At 42.0% G+C, this 24,297-nt stretch overlaps 3 protein-coding genes across 4 annotated transcripts; all 3 read left to right on the top strand.

Annotated features, from left to right (window-relative positions):
• Positions 1–2,659: 2,659 nt before the first annotated feature.
• On the top strand, positions 2,660–4,459 carry ndufs8b (NADH:ubiquinone oxidoreductase core subunit S8b). Its single transcript, XM_030787625.1, has 6 exons — positions 2,660–2,702; positions 2,786–2,851; positions 2,998–3,087; positions 3,267–3,439; positions 3,566–3,694; positions 4,328–4,459. Exons 1-6 carry the CDS (start codon positions 2,660–2,662, stop codon positions 4,457–4,459), a joined length of 633 nt encoding a protein of 210 aa, XP_030643485.1.
• Positions 4,460–4,984: 525 nt separating this feature from the next.
• Positions 4,985–7,884, top strand: ran (RAN, member RAS oncogene family). The gene is made up of 7 exons (XM_030770475.1): positions 4,985–5,061; positions 5,901–5,963; positions 6,190–6,274; positions 6,484–6,609; positions 6,716–6,903; positions 7,142–7,312; positions 7,452–7,884. The coding sequence occupies exons 2-7, from the start codon at positions 5,931–5,933 to the stop codon at positions 7,494–7,496; spliced, it is 648 nt and encodes a 215-aa protein (XP_030626335.1). The 5' UTR covers positions 4,985–5,061; positions 5,901–5,930; the 3' UTR covers positions 7,497–7,884.
• A 2,859-nt stretch (positions 7,885–10,743) lies between these two features.
• Positions 10,744–23,012, top strand: stx3b (syntaxin 3b). Of its 2 annotated transcripts, none has more exons than XM_030770462.1 (10): positions 10,744–10,773; positions 15,599–15,676; positions 15,952–16,051; positions 17,543–17,617; positions 17,785–17,855; positions 18,028–18,136; positions 18,527–18,600; positions 18,767–18,901; positions 19,993–20,103; positions 22,935–23,012. In XM_030770462.1, the coding sequence occupies exons 1-10, from the start codon at positions 10,744–10,746 to the stop codon at positions 23,010–23,012; spliced, it is 861 nt and encodes a 286-aa protein (XP_030626322.1). The 2 variants fall into 2 exon arrangements, with proteins under 2 accessions (XP_030626322.1, XP_030626312.1); XM_030770452.1 differs by lacking the exons at positions 19,993–20,103; positions 22,935–23,012 and adding exons at positions 19,652–19,762; positions 21,283–21,379.
• Positions 23,013–24,297: the final 1,285 nt, after the last annotated feature.

Here is a 24,297-nt window from a genome sequence, read left to right as displayed (position 1 = left end):
CTGCTCCCACTGGCTCATGAGATGGAGCCATTTCATTTCTTGCTGTCTCACTAATACAGGGGAGGGGCCATCACAGCTGAGGACGAATCACAAACAAGTACATTGGGTATCAGAGTATCAGCAACCAAGCACTCGGGAGCATCTGTGCAATCATGGTTTTTGTTGTTGTTGTTGTTGTTCTTCTTCTTTTTAGTGCAGTGTAACAAAATCAAATTTGCCATTGCATGTTTTCTCCATGACCAACATTGGACATAATCATTCAAGCCTCAACTGAAATCTGAAATTTTCTGAACTTTAAACAGTTTGACACTAATGATTCAATGCATAAAAAAGACAAAGTATCACACACATGTTTAAGCTCTCAGAAACAAACTGTGGTTGAGGGGAGTAATGGGTTCCACAGAGACTAATCTGGTTTTGTATAATTACTTACTTTGGATCATGCTTTGTAAGTAGCAGACTGAGTCTCTAGACCTTAACAGACAGGCAGACGAAGTATACAACTTTCCAGATGATTATACAACATCAGAATTTCATAATCTCTCTTTCTCTCTCTGTCTGTTTGTCAGTCTGTCTCTCTCTCACTCACTCTCTCTCTCTCAAGCATACACACACACACACACACACACACACACACACACACAAAACAGGAAACCACATTCTTGAGGGACAGTGTCACCATAGCAACAGGGCAGGATGTTGAGATGGAGAGAAAGAGTGTCATAGTTTGTGGGTAGGTGCAGGAGGTGACAGTTGAAAGTGACTTGCAGAGCTATTGAAATTCAAAAGTTTCAAATAAATTCAGAACTCTGAACTTACAGTGCTTATAATTCATTGTATTTTGATCACAGAGCTACTGATTCACTGGAAGTGTATGTTGCGCAGAACACAGATGCACGCACACACACACACACACACACACACACACACACACACACTGACCTGGTGCTGATGCCATTCCCCAGCAGGAATCCAAATCGGTCTGTTTCTGTCACAGAGGGTTCTGAAAGGTCCGAGCCAGAGTGCCCCTCTCCTCTCGGCTCTGTCTGACCAGACATCACCCTAGACAGAGAGAGTGATACAGACAGAAATCAGACAGAAATACAGCAGTCTGAGAAGAAGTGAATGTACCGTGACTTCATAAAATATGCAAAACAAATCTAGAAGTCAATTTTCTGAAAGAGGTTTTTTTTTTTTGCCCTGATATAGTAAATGTGTTTTCGACGCACTGCTCAGATTGAATTCAGATTTCACTTTACAGATACTGTACAATGAAAGAGACTCAGAAATGAATATCCGTCACTAAATTCTATCAGACTTACTTTAGGAAGGCTGGAGAAGTTCAAGCAATAAATATAAATATAATTTTACTTTATTTTAAGGAGATTATTTTAAGAAAATTACCTTCAGTTGATGTGCTGTGTTATCGCTCTATGATGGGAGGGGAGAAAAAGAACTGAAAGATTTCCGCCGCTGTAAAGGAAAAGCTGTGCTGTGCTGTGTGTGTGCGCGCGTGTGTGCGTGCGTGCATGTTTGGACGGATGTGTGTGCCGTAATGAGAATGGGGCGTTTGTTATCCTGAGGAATATAAGGTGAGTGAAGATGCGCTTTGCCTCAGGGGTTACTTTGTGTATACTTGCGTTCCAATGTCTTGGATGCCAACAGCGTAAATACATAAACTTTTAGTGGCTTATAAATTAAGGTGTGAAAGAAAACATGTTATGTGACGTTCTGCAAACGCCACATTCAGTATGGCACCTTGGTGAAACCACTTGATTCTCCTCGTTTAATCCTCGTGAGTCGAGATGTGTTCGCGGCAATCTTGCTCGACTAGGACTAGGACTAGGCAGAGAGCGGCACTGCTTCACTGTGGCGAGTGAACTATATTACGCTGGCATTTGGATTTTAAAAAATCGGTGGGTTTTAGTTGACACCTTACCTTACATGCAGTTCTGCATTTGTTAGTAAATTATCGGGAAAACCAAATATATTGGCCGGATTTGTGGAGCCATGAGTGAGGTAAACTGGTAAGGCATATATCCCAAGTACTCTCCCAGGTGTCTTGCGGGCATGATTTTCGTTCTGCTGTAGAAGTTTATAAGAAAAGCTCACTGTGAGTCAGATACGATAATAACCAACTCCCCATGCGAGTTACATTGTCTTTAATGAATGTGACTGATGTTTTTTTTTTTTTTTAGTCATTATTTAACTAATTGGAGCAGTACAACAAATGTCGCCCCTTTGTTGTATCCACTCTCCTATGACAGGAAGAAAGCAAAAGTGTAACGTGTTAAATAGCCGTAATTATGCTGAACTGCGTGATGAAGCGTTTAAAATTAATGAAGCGTTTAAAGTTAATTTTAAACACGATTTAAAATCTAGATTTTGGCATGTCATTTTTAAGGCAGAGCTGATTTCGTTTTATAGCTCTGTGACATAAGGTCTGGGATTTGGGACGGATTAAGTAGGCCTACCAGGTTGTACAAATCCAAATCTACACTGGCATAAACAGGTTTATCTCATTTGTCATAAAGTGAGACTGATGAACATTGTCACCTCTGGAATCCATAACTCCAGAGAGATATGTCATAAATAAGTTCCCTATGATACACTCTGATTTGTTCTTCATGAGTCTGTCTCTCACTCTCTAGTCTTGGAGATGTCTACTGCTTTGCGTCTGCTCTACTCTTCCTCCCGGCCAGGTGAGAATGAAAATAAACAAGTTTTGTGTGTGTGCGTGTGTATCTATTGCACTGAATGTTTGTCACCTATACCTTTAACTCAGGCACCTTTGCAGCCAGCCCCGGCCTTGTTCGCCCTTTCAGTCTGACTGTTTATAGAGGGAGTTACAGTAAGTTATCCTCTCTCTCTCTCTCTCTCTCTCTCTCTCACACTCACTCACTCACACACACACACACACACACACACACACACCCTCACAACCCCACAGTTTTATCACAGCCAGAAGTAGCTGATTCTTGTTCTGTCTCTGTGTAGAATATGTGAATGCTCAGGACTTACCCACTGACATGAGGTCCATCACAGACCGTGCTGCACAGACGCTCCTGTGGACTGAACTCTTCAGAGGTAGTGCAGTGTGTGAAAATCATCAGCTCTGTGTTACTGTTTGAGACATGGACATGTGTGTGAGCCTGTGTAAAGAATGGGTTTTATGGTCTTTCTAGCTCTAATTTTTAGTGTTTGTGTGTCCATATCTGAGTATTTGAATTTTGGTGTGTGTGTGTGTGTGTGTGTGTGTGTTTCAGGGCTTGGGATGACTATGAGTTATCTGTTCCGGGAACCAGCTACCATAAACTACCCGTTTGAGAAAGGTCCTCTGTCGCCCCGTTTCCGTGGTGAACATGCACTGCGCAGGTATCCCAACGGAGAGGAGCGCTGCATTGCATGCAAACTGTGTGAGGCTATCTGCCCAGCTCAGGTACACACACACACTCATACGTAGAAACACACAGGACATCACCGAATACAACACACAGACACACACACTTGAGAATAACTAAAGACTATGTGTATGTGTGTGTGTGCATGTGCATGTGTCCTGTAGGCCATCACCATTGAGGCAGAGACCCGTGCAGATGGCAGCAGGAGAACAACACGATATGACATCGACATGACAAAATGCATCTACTGTGGTTTCTGTCAGGAGGCTTGCCCTGTGGACGCTATTGTAGAGGTATATACACACACGTGTGCGTGTCTCTCTCACACACCCACATCATACACATACACACACACATGCATACACATCATACACATACACACTTACACACATGTCATACATACACACACACACACACACGTGCGTATCTCTCACATTCACGCACACACACACACACATACACATACACACACATCATACACATCATCATCATCATCATTTTCTGCCACTTATCTGGGACTGGGGTGCGGTGGCAGCTGGTTGAGGAGGGTAGCCCAGACATCCCTTTCCCCAGCTACATCCACCAGCTCCTCCTGAGGGATCCCAAGGCGTTCCCAGGCCAGTCGAGATATCTAATTCTCCTAACATGTCCTGGGTCTGCCCCGGGGTCTCTTCCCAGTTGGTCGTGCCCAGAACAACTCCACAGGGAGCCGCCCAGGAGGCATCCTGACTTCACATACATACACTTGCATACCTCATACATATGCAGACACGCGTGCATCTCTCTCTCTCTCTCTCTCTCTCTCTCATTCACACGCACGGAAAAACACACACACACACACACACACAGATGTCCTGTTTAGTTCTGTTCTCTGCAGTGTTTTACTGGTCTGTTATTCTTGTTTTTCTCTTGTTTGTTTTTTTAAGGGCCCAAACTTTGAGTTCTCGACGGAGACTCACGAGGAGCTGCTGTATAACAAGGAGAAGCTTTTAAACAATGGGGATCGCTGGGAGGCAGAAATTGCTGCCAACAATCAGGCTGATTACCTGTACAGATAACACTGCCTGTCCTGAAACACTCAGGCCCACACCGCACACTCATACACAGGCTCGCTGACCTGATCCATGTAGAGCCATACAGCTGGATCAAATATAGCTTAATTTGTGTATTTCATTGTGATATTACACAAAACCATTTGAGAAACACAGACAGACTTACCTGTTCCCGCAAAGCAATGTGATAGATAAGAACATAGACAAGCATTTTATTATTACAGACTAACATCAGCTCAGGACACGAACCCTAAAAATAACACACAAACGCACAACAGTTCAAAGACTTATAATGTAAAGGGCAATAGTGGTATTTTTGGAGAAATAAAATCTTTTAAATGAATACGCTGTGAGAAATGTTCATTTGTTGTTATGTTTTGACTACACCACATTATTGACTAGATATAGCAGAAATAAAGTGTGCTTTTCGGGCGAAGCGAAGATACGGGCCTTTAATCCACCCCCCACACCAAACGACACTATGACGTAATTTATTCAACCGCGGGGATTTATATATCACGTGGTAGGGGCGGAAGTGCTTATGTGACCCATGCTGAATCCCGCGCGGGCGCAGCCATTTGGTCTTTTACCATATCTCTACAGCGCCGGTGAGTGCGGAACGCAAGTGTTAATGTTAGGCTAGTCTAAATCCTGCCGCAGCAGTAACTTAAACAACCAGAGGAACATCAGAAAACCTTTATATAAAGTTTAAGTTTATGTATGTTGGGAAAACGATATTGAATTACCTCTGATAGAAAGTTAATGGCTTTCAGAACTTTGGGTCGCGTACGTGCTAACACCGTAGCATCATGAGTGGCAAGGCTTGCTGAGGCAGTTAGCTTACTGTTAGCTTTTGGACCAGCGGGATGCTACCTCATTTTGTCTGGTTGCTTTGTCTGTATTTTTCATAGGTGGTCAGAATTGTTGATGGTTGATAGTAATATAATTTTGTAATTACATTCGACCGACACACACCTTTATGCATTTCAGAAACAATGTTAGACGTGCTAGCTTGCAAGTTAGCGAGGGAAGAGATTTTGGTGGTGGACGGATTTTGTTCTAGTCGAAACTAGAAAAGTGCGGCAGCTCGACATGGCGTATAGCCACCACAACAGCGACGCACTCCACGTCTGTAGTGCTAAAGGCTAACGCTGAACAAAATACTTTATTTTTCTGTCTCGTTTGTCACCTGTCAGGCCGCATTTTTAAGTATCTTTTAGATTAACTGATGGATGGTGTAAACAGACGCTGAAAATGTTGAGATCGCTTATGTAATTGAGTCCGTTTCTAGAACAAGTTGTACCCTGTTACTGAGTAATGCTGCGCGATGGTGAAGCAATTTTAGGCCCTTCCACTCCAAATTATGTTTTAGAACGTTCTCGGCACGTTAACTTTACTGTGATTGCTATCTGTGAGTTTGCTAATCCTCCCGCCTTCTTTCCCGCAGTCTCATCGCGACACGAAGACAGCTCCAACAATGGCAGAGAACGAACCACAGGTTCAATTTAAGGTACCGCACTAAGGTTTCTATCCTTTTCGCTTTAAAGTAACTATCAGATCTTATCACTGCCGCTAAAGTTGTTATTTGCCCATTCTGTTTTAAAATACTAAAATTTACTGGTACAAGTTTAAAGGGGCACACGCATACTAACGCGCTTTGTGCTTGTGTAATGACTAATGGAAATAGTCAGTCTGTCGCGTTTGGTACCGTTAACTTCACTCTCAACCTCCCTTAGCTGGTGTTGGTCGGGGATGGAGGTACAGGGAAGACCACCTTTGTTAAGAGACACTTGACTGGAGAATTTGAGAAGAAATATGTCGGTGAGTGTGTTCTATAACAATGGCAACTGCTGAGGCACACTCTCACTCACAGGCATGCTGAGAAACTCGACTGAAATGTGATGCTGAATCACTCTTGAGTTGAATGACTAAACATCAAGTTAAATCTTGAGTGCAGAGTGTCCTTTAAACATTTAAATTGAATGAGTTGTGGATGTGGTATTGTAGTCATCTGTGTTCTCTCTCTATAGCCACTCTTGGAGTGGAGGTACACCCCTTGGTCTTCCACACTAACAGAGGAGCCATCAAATATAACGTGTGGGACACAGCTGGTCAGGAGAAGTTTGGTGGCCTCAGAGATGGATACTACATCCAGGGTACAGTGCAGATCAGTGTAGATGTCTGCATATGCTAGTCTGTAGTGTGTAGGATCACTCGGTGCTCATTTTCCCCTCTTTTTTTTTTTTTTTTTTTACTTCTCAGCTCAGTGTGCAATCATCATGTTCGACGTAACCTCAAGAGTTACCTACAAGAATGTGCCTAACTGGCATCGTGACTTGGTGCGCGTGTGTGAGAACATTCCCATAGTGCTTTGCGGTAACAAAGTGGACATCAAAGACAGGAAGGTCAAGGCCAAGAGCATCGTGTTCCACCGCAAGAAGAATCTACAGGTACGTCACATGCTAATTTGTCCATGGACATTATCGTTGCCACAGAATGGCACAGTTTCTCCTTTCTTTCTGTAGTTGTCGAGGGGTTGACTGCTTAGCGTGCTGGACCTGACAAGCATTGCTCTAGAACAGTCTACAGTTTTGTCAGTCATCATAGCCTGCTCTTCACACACACCTGACTCTCTCTAGGTAGTGCTAATCTCAACGTGTTAATGCTCTCTCTCTATCTCTCTTTCAGTACTACGACATTTCTGCTAAGAGTAATTATAACTTTGAGAAGCCCTTCCTGTGGCTTGCGCGGAAGCTGATTGGTGACCCCAACCTGGAGTTTGTGGAGATGCCAGCCCTTGCCCCACCTGAAATTGCCATGGATCCCTCACTTGCTGCACAGTACGAGCATGACCTGAAAGTAAGTGTACACTTCCAGCATCAGTATGTTTCCCATATGAACACACACACGTTTGAGTGTGGGGAAGATGACTGCACAGGTCTCTTGGTATGTTTTTGGTTTGGTCTTGATGTGACGCATTTTCATGTTTCTCTCTCAGGTGGCTTCAGAAACAGCTTTGCCAGATGAGGATGATGACCTTTAACCTGTGACCTCTCTCTGTAGTGGAGGGTGTTGTGGAGTTGCCCCTGGCAACAAAGTTTGACCCTTAAACCCCTTTTACTGTAAAACCCCATTGCAGATATTTTTATTTTTCAACTTTTGTTTCTGTTTTTGTGTTTCGAACTGAAAAATAAGTAAAGTTGTGTGGTTCTCTGATTTTCTGTGTAGACAGGATTAACATAATGCCACAGTGCACACATTCTCTCTCTCACACGCACACACACACACACACACACACACCACTCAACACTCACGTAAACACACTCAGAGGTGTAAGAGCAGTTTGCTGAGTGTACGAGGGCTTAATCTCTCTGTAAGGCGTCAAGCACTTGGAGAACAACTTTGAATAAAAACATTCTCAATATAGCAAATATGTCTGATCTTCTTTCAGTGCAAAAACATTTTTCCCCTCTTCAGATTGCAAGAAAGTATGATGATCTCATCGGAGTGAAAGCTGGTGAAAAAAAAAATGGTGGGGTTTCCTGAAACCAACCTTTGAATTTCCAATAGCTGGAACCACAGCTCCAGACGTTTCTTCAGCACCTGTAAACACGCAGTCAGCATTTGGAATGTGAAAAGGCTATCTTCATAACGGACTTTATTCCAATACACAGTGTAACACTGGTGTTTGTAAGCACCCTGAACATGAGTTATTTGACCCTGTGGTTGGTGAAAGCCATGAGCTAACCTTAAAATAGTGTAGGCTGCATGTGTGGTTTCCAGAGGAAACTAATGAAAGGTTTGAATGGCTGTACTGCAGAAACCTAATGTAAGCTGATGAATGAGCCTGGGTTTTAGAGCCATGTTCAGTACTGCAGTTGGAGGCTGAAATGCCAGTGGAAAATTCGGTCCAGAGAATGTTCACTGTTAAGATTTTTACAAAGAAATTTGCGACTGTTATTTTTTTACTCGGTTACGATCTCACAGCAAGTGCTGTAAGTTGCTTCAACGGCGAAAACAGTTAAATATGATCGGTATATTTTCATGAGATAAAGTACATTTTGTTCAATATTGCAAATACAGGAGACGAACAAACCATGTTTAGTCAATATCTTATCTGATGGTGTCATCGGATGTAATTCTTCCTCATTTTTATGATTTCAGGTGAACATAAGTTAGGGAGAGAGGCTCTTCATCAAGAGCCAGAGCAATGAATTTAATTTAGCCATAGCGGAACCGATGATTTGTTAATCGACAAAGGGAAGGAAGGCGATATCACGGTTTATGCTGCTTTAATGTTAATATTAATCAGCTGACAACGGGGTATTAGAATCGAAAACTAAATTATAAGGCGTGTAGATCTTTGCATTTTGCACAAGAAAGTGTTTCACGAAACAGGATCCGTTAACCAGCTAAAAGTCAAGAATGCATTAGAACAGCTAATGATGATACTTATTAGACCATTTTGATTTTTGATTGGCGCTCTACTGCTGAGGGAACTCGCTTTGTGAAATACTCCGCACACTCGAGATCACATGCGCTGTGCGCTGGGAATGCCGTTAGTCTGCAAAAAGACACCTGGGGGGTCTTCCAGAAAGCGGGTTTAGTGAAAACTCAGAGTTAGTTAACTCAGAGTAAGTAATAAATCTCCTAATCGAAGATCCCTCTTGCTTCATTCTCCTAGCAAAACAAAGTCATAGGGCTCTTCCATTATGAGTTTTACTACTTGCTTAACTAACTCTGAGTTTTCACTAAACTCGCTTTCTGGAATACCCTCCAGCTCTAACAACCACAAACAAACAACACAAAACATAACGAAAAAATAAAGCATTATCAAAAAGGTGCATTAGCTGATTTTCATATGTTGTAGTGTTAGTGCCATTTCTAAAATATTAATGTTCGTGATCATAAAAATATTGCAGTTCATCGGGAATTTGCCTCTAAAGAAAGGCAAGGTTGTTATCCCAGTAAAGCTGGCCCGCCTGGCCTGTGTTAAATTGTCTTTGGGCCGAAACTCCACCAGGAGGCGCAAGCGCTTTACTGTAGTTATGTCTACGGTCAAATGGTCTAGGACTATTGAGAGTATAACATACCAAATGCAGCACTAGTACGTATATATATCCCAGATTTTACATATGACAAGACCTTATATACTTTTTTTTTTTTTTTTTTAAATCTGTTTTCTTCTTTTTAATGAGAAGTCCAAGACCCTCTGTCGTTCTCAATCCAACGTATACCAGAGTCGCCTGCTTAGTATATGTCACGCACAGTTGGATGTATTTTCCCGAAGTATCAGGGGATATTACTAATCATAAACACTCTCGCAGACACACAAGGCTTCTCTGGCGAACCATCGGTGGTCATTTGTGGCGTATTTCCTTATCGGCTTACCAGGAACAGAGGTGGAGAGTGTGTGATGTTTTGGTTAATGAGTAGCAGTTCTCGTGCTTAACGGGTGATGGAGTGAGTTGTACACATTGACCCGGTCTCTCTCAGCAAGCTCATTCACAGAGACCCTATGCGGTGAGTGCCTCTATATTCGTGCGCAGGTATCGGACCCACCACATCGGTCTTTAGACCTGCCACAGTCAGTCCTTATAGCCTATTAGAAAGAATATTACCTTGCACTATTTTACTCGCGTGCAGTTACTCATGAAAAGACGCAGTTACTGACCAGTTAAGCAGCTGGGAATTGTAAAAGTCACGTAGCATATAACAATGTGCTCTCGCTCTCTCTCACACACACACACACACACACTTTCACGCGCGCGCACACACACTTGTTCCGTGCAGGTGGTCAGACTTCTGGGCGCTGGCGTTCACTTTAAGACGGCGAAGCAGTCAAAGAAGCCCAGGTATCCTTCACTAGGGCGTATTCAATGTCCGTAAAGTGCTGTGGTTTGCTAAAAGTGAAGGAAATCGAGCATGCGTGAGCCGAGGGAGCGCTTCAGAATGATTACTGTGGGAGAGAGAGAGGGAGATTAAGCGAGCTGCACACAACTGTCGTTTTAATCCCCTGAACGGATAGATTTAGTGGAGAAAAAACTACGGGTTTGGAACATAGCAGCCATATTGTGTGGACCATTGGTGGAGTACCCGGACTTCGCGCTGTGAGAGCAGAATCTCGGAGTTTGGTGGAATAGATCGTGAACTCACTGACGGCGGAGTTCTTTCTCCACAGCTGGCTGTTCAGCTAGCTGCACAATAAATAGTTTACATCAGTTGGTTTTGGATCAAAACCTTTAATTCGTTTTATTTCCTTTTAGACTTCGTAGTACACAACTTGAGAGATGAAGGACCGATTGGAGCAGCTGAAGGCGGTAAGTGCAGTGTTCAGATTAAAGCGTAATTCCTCCTCTGTGTAGTTTCAGGGTTTGATTTTGTGACTCCCTCCCCTTTAAGTATTTATTTAATTTTTTTTTTTTTTTGGAGAAAAAGGTGATGTCCAGTCGACTTTGCGAGGCTGTGGGGGAATTAAGTACGTCAGCAGACAACATGGAGTCCTTAGACTTGCATTCTTATGTTAGACTACCCCCGAGGGATCCCTATGATTTTATATACATACATACATACTTACAGTACATGTGTGTGTGATGTGTGTGTTTCTTTAACTGTGTTTGTACTTCAAAGTAATCTTGGAAAGTAAGACAGCATTCTGTAAACGAGTAAAAGAGTGAAGTCCTTTGATGTTGAGGAGGGAGACAGTTCTGTAAAGGTTATATATTTTCACAGAATGCTGTAGTGTCGGTATAAATCAGCAGACGTGTGTGACATGGCAGGGCAGGCAGATGATCTGGTCAGCTGACCAGGGTGGATTGGTTAGGGCAGGGGGAGGAGGGGAGTGGGGTCACAAGCCTTGAGTGGAGGTAGACGGTGATGTAGAGGCAGAAAGAGAGAGAGAGAGAGAGAGAGAGAGATGGATGGGGGTTTCTTATCCAGATTATAGATGTGGTAAGCGGTAGCATGTTTTCTCACTTGTGTCCATGTCACATTATGCCCCTCATAACCCAGCTGTCTTAGAAGGCCCAAAACACACTAGGATCTGTAATCTCCATACAGTGAGAGACACAAAGTAACAATTGTCATAAAGTCCTCTGTTTAGTAAGGATTTTGTGTGTGTGTGTTTAAGAGAGAGAGAGAGAGAGAGAGAGAGAGAGAGAGAAAGAGTGTGTGTGTGTGTATGTGTGTGTGTGTGTGTGTGTGTATGTGTTTGTATGTGTGTATGTGTATGTGTCAGAGAGAAAGAGAGAGAGCGAGACTCCTGAGGTGAAGCTGTGTAGGTCTGCGAGTTTTGTGGATTTGTTGTTGTGGTATTAGGCCCCTGTCAGTCCAAATTTGACGTGTTTATTCTGTCACCTGAGTGCTCTAGCAGGTAACCATGGAGAAGGAAGTGTGTTAAAGGAACTCAGCGTGTGTGTGTGTGTTTATGGTTGTGCCTTATTTACATAGAACAGGGGAATGACTCAGAATTGTTTTACATAGAGGAGTTTAACTCTTTCACAGGAGAAACAATGAGATGACAACTTCTGTGCTTTCGTGCTTTAGAGGGGTTGTGATGTTGTGGTGTGTGTGTGTGAGAGAGAGAGAGAGCAGGAGTTAAGAGTGTAAGGTGAGGTGTTAGTTTGGATGAATAGTGCTGTTTCTTGTGAACTGGTTTTGACCTGATTATATGACACTCAGGAAATCTGCTGTTTGCCTGAATTATGAATTGTATCTTCTCTCTCTCTCGCTCTCTCTCTCTCTCTCGCTCCCTCCCTCCTGCACTGTCCTTCTCTTTGTAATGTTTGACTTGTTGGTGGGGCTGCATTGTTCCACTGTTGTGTGTGCTGTAGATTTTATAAGAGCACACACAGACAGACTACTGCTGTTACAGCAGGACAGCCCAGGACCTGAACTTTTCAGGACTACTGAGTGTGTGTGTGTGTGTGTGTGTGTGCATGCTTGTGCTGTATATGAATGTTCCCTGTGGCGTTTTGAAAAATGCCCAGTGTACATAGCACCTCCATTATTTAACACAAACCTTACAACTCTGCACGGCACAGGGATAAAGACTTGTGGTTAGACAGTTTAAAACTGCTACACTGGTCTCTCTTTCTCTCTCTCTCTCTCTCTCTTTCACACACCCCCTGTAACAGGAAGTCACAGTCTTATCTGCCTGTTTCAGCTTTTCCAGTGTAGTATGTGTGGGTTTCTCTCTGTTAATTCGTTTACAACCACTGTTGTATATGTATATGTTGTGTATATATATTATGGAGAGGATAATTGTTTGGTATAAAACTGTTTAGAATAACTGTTTAGCCTAGTTCTCTTACACTCATTTTCAATAAGAGGTACCTTAACAGGTACTGAAGATTACTCTTGTTTCATTCCCTTTTTTGAAAAGCTTTATTGCTGTATGTATTATATTAATTATTTTGTTATAAATTTGCATGTTGAAGAAGGAAAACCTTCAATTTGGAGTTGGCTCAGTTTGAAGGTGAACCATAATATGAAGCTATCTGTGGCCCAAAGACCAAAGTACAAACTGAACCATAAGTATATACAGGGATATACAAGAATATATACACAGTGTTGTTTTTGCATACATATAAAATATTGATAGAGAGTCAAGTGAAAAATGTGACAGCAATTTGTAAGGAAATTATCTTGTTAAGTTAGTGATTAAAATGAAAAAAGTGAATCATTTTCTTTAACACAATGATTTTGTTGGGAAAGGATGGTCAGGCAACTGTGCAGCTCAGTGTTGCTATATAATGCATATGATTAATTAGCCTGCCTTTAATACTACAGTGCTTTCACAGAATACACTCCTGTGGACGACATGGAAAGCAATACACCTAAAAATTTAAATCCAAAAAGCAAAAAGAAATGCATAAACCACAGTTTACCATCAATTAATAAATCAAGAAATAGAAACTACTGTGAGGAGAATCAGTCCATAAATCAAAATTTAATTGGATATAGACCGATTTTTACGGCCTTAGGTGAAATAAACTAGAAACTAAGTTGAAAAAAGATGGGGTTATACAGCAATACAATGCTTTTTGATTTGAATATCGCTTTATTTTTTCCTTTCCACGTATTTTTCTCTCTCTTTTGCCATGCTTACTTTTCCTCATATGTTTCTGCGTTTCCTTTTTCCAGGACTTTTTTTTTTTTTGCAAAAATATGTCATGGAAAACAGGAGATGCAGAAACAGGGGAAGGCCATTGTACTGTATGTATGGAAATGACTCTGTTACTTGTCAATGCCTGAATGACTGCAGCCGCTACCTCTTCTTGCACTGGCTTTTATCCAGCTAGCTGAGACTAGCTAACCCACACCATGATTTTACCGGCTGATCATATGAGCCACAGTTCTCTTCCCTTGATTATATCTCCATCCAGGAGGCACAGCTCATGGGGAGTGTGGCAGGGAGCATCTGTGCTCTGCAGTGAAGATGATATTAGTGATACAGTTGATGGTGAGGGGAAACCAGGGCCCCTGTAGTTAGTGGGTCTACGGTCAGTGCTCACTGCGAAATTTTACTCCAGGAACTGACACTGTATTTTCGCCCGAGTCCTTTGCTAGACTTGAATTTGACAGTCTACAGCCAATGACTGTATAACCTGCGTGAGCCTCTGAGCGTTTTTATGGTGTATGAGCAGACACAGACACAAGCATCCTTATGGTGTACGAGCAGACACAGACACAAGCATCCTTATGGTGTATGAGCAGACACAGATGTGGGTTTGTCCTTATAACACTAGTGCTCTAATCTGATGCTGACATGTCCTCATAATGTTGGCTTCCTGACATGATGGTCTGTGTAATTTAGGTTTGACCAAACGGTATCACCAGTCATGTCTCTACTATTTTCTACTTACCTCAGTTACCAACACAAACCAAACACTCGGCAAAAGACCAATCAGCAAAAAGGAGTGGTTTTGCTCTGTCTGTAGTTACTGGCTCGGTGGTAGTTGTTATGGGGATCAGTTTGCAACAAGCAACAAGGTGCCTGGCTCAGCAGTACACAGAATCACAAGACAATGCTGTGTAGTGGATATTATCACAGTTAACACAAGAAAACTTAAGATGTAATAACAAGCATCCAGGATATTCTGTGTGTGTGTGTGTGTGTGTGTGTATAAATTTGCCTGATGTCATCATCACTGAAAATATTGTGAGTCTTTTCCATATGGAAACTGTGCGTCACTAGATTTGGACTTTATTCTTTTCAAATCATTCATAGCTGACATCTTGTAACTGCCATAATGATAAGCTTATTATAACATTGCTTAACGTTGATTATCAGTACACTGGCTGTGTGTGACGGTGGTTGTTTGATCTAGATAAAACTTCCATAATGACACAGTACTCTCAGTGTCTGACGCAGGGACCTGCTGTTGTCCACATGCTGCGTCTGATGGAGACTACAGCCTGGCGTCTCCATCCAGTTTCCATGTTGAAGTTTACAAATATCTGTGGTGATATCCAACAGTTAGTCCATTGTCATGGTAAATAAATAATGTGGGTATATTTATTGTTAATGTCTGTTTTTGTCTTGATTCCTTACCTTTATGCTATCTGACATTACACCATGTGAAGCCCCCTTGGTCGGTTCTGAGGAGAGTATTCATTCATTTTGTTCTCTTACAAAGGGGACATCAGAGAGAGAGAGTGTCCCTTTTCTTGTCTAAGAGCTAAAAAAAATGAGTGATACAGAGAGAGGGGTTGGTGGGGGGGGGGACTACTCAAATCTGCTGAACTAATTACGTTTGTTTTGAGTCAGATAAAATCTCCAGATTAATAAAGAGATCGCATAGTGATCCTCAGTTGGAAATGGCAGTGCAAAGTTAAATTACTTTAGTTAAAGTAGATTAAAGTCAAAAAGTACTTTAAATAAAATAAGTAGATTTTCATATTTTGAGATGGTGTGAAGCATGTAGGTGTTTTTATGACAGCGAAATGAAAGACTCATGAGGTTTGCAGTATACAGGAAGAACAGTGGTCTTAACGTTGAAACTTGGGGACACCACATTATATTATCATATGTTTATGGCGGGAAGGAACGTGATAGTATCTGCCAGCAGGTACTGACAGTCATAAACGGTTGGTTGGTTTGTTGTCTGAGTTTTGGGTGTGATGTGTCTGTGTTTCCCACAGACGTGTGACACGGATGACGCGGACGATGTGGAGATTGCTGTGGATAATGCAGCCTTCATGGACGAATTCTTCTCCCAGGTATGTGTGTAAAAGTGTGTGTTTGTGTTTGTGCATGTGCGTGTGTGGAAACATGTATTATATTTTTAATTGGAAAGTTATACAAAGACACTTAATCCTTGAATGTTACTTCAGTCTTTACTTTTTTTAAATATATGCATATAAGTGTATACCCTAAATGCTGTAAATCCAAAGTTGAGTTTCATGGATGTACATGTTTTGCCCAGATCTTTAAAGAGATTTTCACTGTAATGTATGTATGTAATCTAATGTTGCTGTTACTGTCTGTGTGTCAGATTGAGGATATCAGGAACAGTATTGATAAGATTGATGAGAACGTGGCCGAGGTGAAAAAACTGTATTCAGTTATCCTGTCTGCACCGACATCAGACCAGAGTAAGTCCAAGACACCCCCCCCCCCCACTCACACACACACACACACACACACACACACACACACTTATATGTACACACCACATGCATTAACAAATGCCACACAAAGGCAGATATTAGTCTATAGGCTCATAAACACACACAGATTTATAACCTGTAGACATTTTAAGACCTTGGTTTTGTCTGCGAGTTTTAGTTGTTGATTTCAGCTGATCACAGCAAAACAGGGCAGACAGTCAGAATGGTAAAGCTACTGGAATCCGGACCATCCGACCAACTCCTCTGCGATAAGTCACATTCACAATACCTTTGTAAGAGTTCACTGCTATGAAGTTGTCTCCATTTCCAGGACATTCTCATGAAAAACACTAACTGTTAAAACTGTCATTAGAGTACAGCGGAAATAGCTTTAAGTGTTTAATCTAATCTGTTTTTTGGCTTTTTCCTTCTCTGGTGCATATACACTCCCCTGTGGTCGTCACACAGAACTTTCTTTACATCAGCCAAACATCCTGGTCAGGTGCAGTCCTAATGTGTGGAGACGTGACAGCCAGTGTAGAGTGCAGAGATTGTTTCCATGGCAACAGCAGTATTCGGCTGTGCTGGGTTCTACTCCAGGTCATGTCCAGTCTTTAACAGCCCACTCAGGCCCTGGGTAAACTGCATAGGCCCTGTGCTTTTTCCTCTCGCTGTGTGATGCCCGTGTAATGGTTCTGCTGACCACAGAACAGAGTCTCCTCTCACCCATGCGCCCTGTGGGTGAGAAGGCGTGGCCATGCGTGATGAACCTGCAGAGTCAAACAAATCAGCGAGAGTGGAGTTGGATTCAGGTTGGGGGCGATGGATATTAGCAAACAAAAATGGAAGACAGGCAAGGAGAGAGTACCTCCCTGGTTAAGATCGGGAGAAGATGCCTCATTGTTAGTGTCTGAACGCGAAGTTATAAATATCTCTGAATATCTCTGTCAACGCTGCATTCATTGTGTTGGTATGCAAATGGCCTTTTTACCTTTCATGACCTGCATACAGTGTCGTTTCCCCTTTCTGCATTGGCCAGGTTGGACAGGACCTTTCTGTAGACGTTCACTGTTCTTTGTGAAGATGTAAAAAGCTTGACTTTGCTGATGTAGCCTTGATAGTCCAGTCAAAATTTTCTAATCACTCTTTATGTAAACAACCTTCTTGTGCTGGTTTTTAAAGACGAGAGGACAGATTATTGTTGGTTTTGATCACTGAGAGCATTGTCTCTTCAGTCGCAACCGAATGCTGAGTTGAATATGAGAAAATTCAGTGACTGAGTAAAAGATCAAAACTCATGGATGTAATGTCATGTCATGTCCAGTGTTCTGGTGCCTCATTTTTAAAAGTTGTGGTAGTGATGGGAAACATTCCCTTCCTAATAGCAGTCTTCTTTCCCTTCTTAACCATGGAAACACTCTTCTTTTTCCATATCCTCTTATTGTTTTTCATCTCTCCTTCATTTTCCTTCTTCAGAAACACAAGATGACCTGGAAGCTCTGACTAATGACATTAAGAAAATGGCCAACAATGCTCGCAACAAACTCAAGAGTGGGTGCATTAATTTACTGTGTAGCACTGTGTAGTTCTCACAACAGTGTGGATGTGTGGTGTATATAACAGTAAACTCAAAAAAAGGATTTCTACTCTTCATATTTTCATTTCATGTTCCAGTTGTGTTTTTGTTCCGTTTATGGTGTTTGTATTGTGTTTGTCAGCGATCGAAAGGAACCTGGAGACTGGGGAGGAAGAAAGAGTGTCTGCTGATATGAGGATACGCAAATCACAGGTTGGCAAAGAGGATATAAAACACACACAGACAGACACACACACAAACAACCACCCCCTCCCCCACAGACACACACACACACACACACACACACACTGATGCATACATACACACTCTGTTTCTCAACTGATGCCGTATTCACATGCTTCTCTGTTCGGTCTCTTCGTCCCAGCATGCTGTGCTTTCCAGGAAGTTTGTGGATGTGATGACCAAATATAATGAAGCTCAAGTGGATTTCAGAGAGAAGAGTAAAGGACGAATCCAACGGCAACTGGAGATCAGTGAGTCAAGCCTCATTCAAACGTTATTACTGCTTATTATTGTTATTATTTTTATTGTTATCATTATAGTACTGTTGTTTTGCCTTTATTTGTAGAATATTCTCTAAGATCAGATTCCTCTGACATTTGCACATATGAAAGCGTTTGAAACAGTCAGAGAGATTTTTTTGTCTTATTTGTAAATCCACATCTTCCGCTTTGTCTAGTGGCCCCGTGTGTTCCCCTCTTTGCCTATGGTGAAAAAAAGTGTCTAACTGACTCACTCACTTTTTTTTTCCTTCTCACTTATCTCTCTCACTCTGTGTCTCTCTGCCCCCCCTCTCTGTCTGTCTGTCTGTCTGTCTTCGCCTCCCCTCTTGCCTTTCTTCCTCTTGTCTTGTCTATTGGAAGCTGGAAGAGCCACAACAGATGAAGAACTTGAGGAAATGTTGGAGGGTGGGAATGCAGCTGTCTTCACAGCAGGGGTAATGTGTGTGTGAGTGTGAGTGTGTGTGTGTGTGTGTGCGCATGTGCGTGTGTTTGTGAACAAGTGGGAGTGTGAGTGGTGCTAATTTAATACAGTCTTAACTGTCTCTCCCTTGTTATCTTGTTTTTTTTCTCGCTCTCTTTCTCTCTGAATATTTTCAACAGATTGTAGACTCGGGAATCTCGAAGCAGGCATTAAACGAGATAGAAGCACGACACAAAGACATAGTCCGTCTGGAGAGCAGCATAAAGGAACTGCACGACATGTTTGTAGACATCGCCATGCTGGTGGAGAGCCAGGTATACATTTCATTCCCTCATTCATCCATTCATTCATTCATTCATTTACTCATTATTCATTCATTTCATTCCAAAGCTTGTTCCTAACTTCTCTCTTTCTCTCTCTATCTCAATTTCACCCCCACCCTTTCTTTCTTTCTCTTTTTCTCTTTCTCTCTCTCACTCATGCACACTTTCAGTACTTCTTCCTTTGTGTTCTTTTCTTTAATCTTTCCTGGTGTGCTGCTCCTGAGCTGTGTGTGATTGGTCCAGGTAACAGCCAATCAGAGCCTTTGTCTCCAGTGTGAGTGTTCATGGAGAGTGATTGTTAGTTTAAAGTGTAACCTTACCCATAACTTCTCCCTTCGCACAACACTCTGTTCTTTGTCTCTCTCCTCTAATTAACACAATTCATTTGTAGAGCTCCCTTTAGTGAGGATCACCTCATTAACACCCCCCCCCCCAAAAAAAACGCATCTGAATCATTCTCTGAAAACCAATCTGATAAAACTGTATGGTCTGGGACACATGTTAGTTAGCCCTGCTCTGATCAGTGTCCACTTTCCCTTTGTTGACAAAATGCTTTCTGAGGAAACACAAAACTTTGAGAGGTAAGACTGCTCTGTTTTCGCTCTCTTCTCCAGAGATGTCTGGAACATATCGCTGCCAGTCTGTTTGTGTCTTCTTGTGTGTGCGTGTGTTTGTTTATATCTGTGTGCATGTAATTTGTGTCTAAGTCATGTGTATATATTTTTATGTCTGCTTTTTCAGGGTGATATCATAGATAACATAGAAGTGAATGTGTCAAAAGCAGTCGATCACGTTGAGGTGGCCAAGACTGAAACTAAGAAGGCAGTCAGGTATCAGAGCAGCGCACGGAAGGTACTGGAATTCAGCCATAATAGTCTGCTCTCTCTCTCTCACACACACACACACACACACACACGGTCCTCCCTCACTCACTGAACTCACTCAAATAAACTGTAACTCAGTCTGTCTGTTCTGCTGCACTCCCTCTTTTTCCTTCTCTCTTTGCTTCTTTCATCTCTTTCTCTCTCTCTCTGTCTGCTCTGTCTATTCTGTTTGCCCTGCCCTCTCATCTCCCATGCTAGGGTGGCATGATTGACAGAATTGAAAGTAATATGGACCAGTCAGTGGGCTTTGTGGAGCGGGCAGTGGCGGACACTAAAAAAGCTGCCAAATTTCAGCAGGAGGCACGGCGCGTGAGTGACTAAGACAAACGGACCCGCCCACCCCAGCCCAGCCCACCCCACCCCATCCCATCCCAGCCCAGCCATGTTATGACCATTTCTCTGGCCCCGCCCTCTTTTACCACCCAGTCAGAGAGCAGTGTACCTGTTAACAGGCAGTCTCACTCTGTCATGCACACACCTGCACACGTACAAGCAATCACACAAAAGTTCACCTTCTCTTATTCTCCCCAACAAATATTTCCCTCTCCACACTTCCTGTTCTGTTCTGCTAAGATAAACACACACCATTTGTTTAAATATGTGTCATTCTCGCTAAGGTGTAGTAGGAGAATGTTGCCCCCATGTGGTCAAAGCCTTTAACTGATTTCCATCTCGGCTTAGGACACATGAGCACGCAGTCATGGACACTGCACATCCCAGAGAGCAGTGCTCATGTTATGTTGCCATATGTCTATTATGTGCAATAACTTATGTTTATACTTGTATTTGTATTTTACCACCCTTAACATTTTCAGAGTAAAAGCACAACAACTCTCAACTCCTTTCATGAACACACTTCTCTTTTCTTTTCTCTCATTCTCTTTTCTCTTCTTTTCTCTTCTTTTCTAAATGAATGGTTGTTTTATTAATCTTTTTGTTTGCTAATATCAGTAGATAGATATTGAGTCAGTTGTTACTGAGATGAGCAAATATTACATCTGTTCTGTGATGTGAATTAACTAAAGTAGAGATAATACCTGTTCTGTGATGTCATTCCACTAAACTAGTGATAACTGTACATGCTGGCATTTAATGTGTTTTGTCTCATGGGATACTGTGTGTGTGTGTGTGTGTGTGTTTTTTGACAGAAAACGATCATTATAGTGTGTATAGTGCTGGCAGTGCTGGCAGTGATTGCCCTGATTGTTGGCCTATCTGTCGGACTGAAAACGTAAATTTGACTGGTAAAAGAGTTTGGTTAGTACAGCCCTCTGTTAACCCTTCATGTGCTGATCTGATTGGTGTGAGGACATGGTTATTGAACATTTCTATCCCGTGACATTTGCATGTGGACGTTTTTGGTCTACTGGGTGCTGTCAGGTTCTTTTGGGTTTTCCTGGGTTCTGTGAGGTGGTGTATTTTAGTTACATGTTCACTGATGTTTCATTCTCTGATCCCTCACAGTTGTTTTTATCTTTTGTCTTGTAGAAGATGATCATTGTGGGCGTGGTCGTTGCTGTGCTAATTCTCATTGCACTGGCCATCATCCTATCACAGACGCTCTGAGGCCATGCCCCTCTGTTGCCACTCCCACGCCAATCCCCCCTACACCATTTAAAGTTCACTCCAGTCTCCTCCTCAAATTTCCCCCACCTCCTCAGACTGTGTCCTGTTCTCCTTCAACTTCTGTTCCTGAAAACGAGGAGCTGAGGTGACGGACAAGCACTACATCTCCTTTGCCCGTCACCACCTGCCTCCACCTGCTCTCCATCACCAAGACTGCAACCCTTTATCCCATGGACTGTTCTGGTTGTCATAACAACAGCAAATGTTTAAACTGTATGTGAACTTGTGTTGTAATGTAGGACACAAAGGGAACTCTTATGCTGAACACACACACACACACACACACACGAGGAGATGCATACAGGGAAGATTTTAACACTGATGAACTTGACTGAAAAGGAAGTGCACATGGGAGCAGTTTCCTGTACAACTTAAATTGTAGCACACATGCAAAAAAAGAGACCTTGGCATTACACAGTGGCTTTAATTTTTAACTTATTATTGTTATTTTTTCATTTAGATGTATTTAGATCAACATTTCTGAGCACACAAACCTCTTTTCCATCATTCTTGCCATTTCCCCCCCTGTTTTTCATAAAGCCGTGATCTTGTCACATGTCCATTACCCTGTGATGAATACAGAATCAATTGTCTGACTGATGCCCATGCTAATGTGGACAAACTTAAGTGAATCGTTTAATAATGATATTGAATTTGATGTGCAATGTCTCTCTTCTTTGGTGTTCATTTTGTTTTTGTTTGGATCTGTTTTGGCAACCATGGGGATGCTAACCAAATGATTGGACAAATCAGAAATTCTCTTAGTCCTCTTCGATCAGTGAAGCATAGATTTTGAAGGAATTTATACTTAAGTTAAAAATGTCACTTTTACTGTTTACGTAAATACCAAAGACTTAAATAATGAAAAAATAAATGAAATTTTATGTTTTGTAATTGCTTTCCTGATGATGCTGGCTCCTGGGTTTTGAATTCTTTAGGGGGGAGGGGTGTGTGTGTGTGTTTGAGAGAGAATGGTGATTTCTTGACAGTTATATCATGTTGGACTTCAGGTCTTTTGATTGTGCTGAGTAAGTGTGAACAAAACCTACCTACGAGCCGAATGGTTAGATATTATAATGGTAAATGTATTGTATTTAGTAACAGGGCATCGCCTGCACAGTGTTGAATAGAAATATGCTTTGTTAAATGAATTTCTTTTGGATGGTGAGTGAGGGTTTCTCTCTCTCTCTCCCTCTCTCTCTCTCTCTCTCCCTCTCTCCCTCTCTCTCACACACACACCTCCATACAAAACCCTGTCTTACCTCTGTGATTTTCCTGTTGTGGAGTTGTCTGGGTGGTGGGAGGAGGCTGGGGGTGTTTATTTGTCATATCTCAATTTCTATTAATTTCCTTAACAAAAGAAAAAAAGCCTCCTTTTATTTCTCTCTCTCTCACACACTTTCTCTCTTGCTCTCTCTGTCTCTCCTTACCAATTCCCTCTCCTTTGTTATGTTCTTCAACTTTGTCTTGTCCTTTCTCTTTGTGCTTTCTCCTTTCTTCCTTTGTCTTTGCAGAAGAAAATGATGATTATGTTGTGTTGCGTGATTCTGGGGATAGTTGGTTTTTCGTATCTCTACAGTTTCTTCTCCTAAAATAACTCAAGGTAAAACACCTGTGTGTGTGTGTGCGCGCTCTATATTTTCTCATTAGTCTAAAGGAATTAAAAAGTAAATTGTGATCAGAGATTAGACCATATTCATGACTTCTCATTACACCTTTCCAGTGCAAATTGGTCTTCACAAATATAGAAAGTTAAATAGCAGTCCATCTAAAGAGGCTGCCTGTCACTCTCAGACAGTACATAAAGCTACGGAGAAAGGAGAGAAACCAGTAAGCATCAAAAAAAGAATATGTTGTTTTTCCCTGTGTGATAATCCAGGCAATTGGATCTGTGTGGATCTAGTGTCTATGGAGATATGAATGACAAGTAGGATTCCGGAATCCCCCCCCAGCAAAAAAGTAGTATTGATAAAACAATTACTGCCAAAATGTTTCCTCAAGTATGGTTACAGTTCGGTTATTAATATTAAGTCACAGTCATATGAGTGATCTATGGGAATATTCCCGTAGAACAGAAGGGCAGGCATGTACATTTTTTAAAATTATTGTGTGCGCGCGTGTGTTTTTACCAAAGTAGTCTCAGTATCAGTTAGGGTGCTTCGCAGAACGGAATATGGACTTAATGAACACTGTAATATCTTTATTATTATCTGTTTCAGGAGCACAGACCAATGGCGCCAAGCACAATATACCAGCTCTTATCCTTTCCTTTCTCCAATCCTCCTTTGTGGGCTACAGTGTATGACTTGTCTCTTCGTTTTTGTGCACCGTTACGGACCTCCTCAGATACACTATTGGCTCCAGACACCTACTCACTCCACTTTAAAACAGATAAACATACGGTTCTAGAAATCAAATCCAGTAAAGAAAGAAATAACGAACTGTCTGTTTTTACCGCGTTTTCTGTCTACCGTGATCAGTAGCATTCCCTTTAGTGGCATAGTAAACATGACTATATTGTGCGTTTGTATGTATTGTTGCTGTGTGTTTCTGTACGCGATATTTGTATGTAAAATGAGTGCATGCATTTACTCTGCTTTGCATTTCCACCCATCTGTGATTGTTATGTAAGCAATTATTAAAATCTGCGAAACCAGTATAATGTTCCCTGCATCGTCTCCCTCTCTCTCCCCCTCTCTCTAGCTGTGGACGCACACGGACTATGGGCATGCACAAAGACTCTCACAGGTTGTCCAAACCGCGCATTCTAAGAAATATTCTGTTAAAACACTTCTTTCGCCATACCCACAAGAAACAATCAGCGGATTTCTTTAGATTTTTAACTAGATACAGCATATGGTGCTTCAGATCAGAGAC

The sequence above is a fragment of the Chanos chanos genome, chromosome 1 (genome assembly GCF_902362185.1).
Source record: "Chanos chanos chromosome 1, fChaCha1.1, whole genome shotgun sequence".
Taxonomy (NCBI): Eukaryota; Metazoa; Chordata; class Actinopteri; order Gonorynchiformes; family Chanidae; genus Chanos; species Chanos chanos.
Note: the sequence above shows the minus strand (reverse complement) of the source record. Positions and strands in the feature narration are given on the sequence as shown.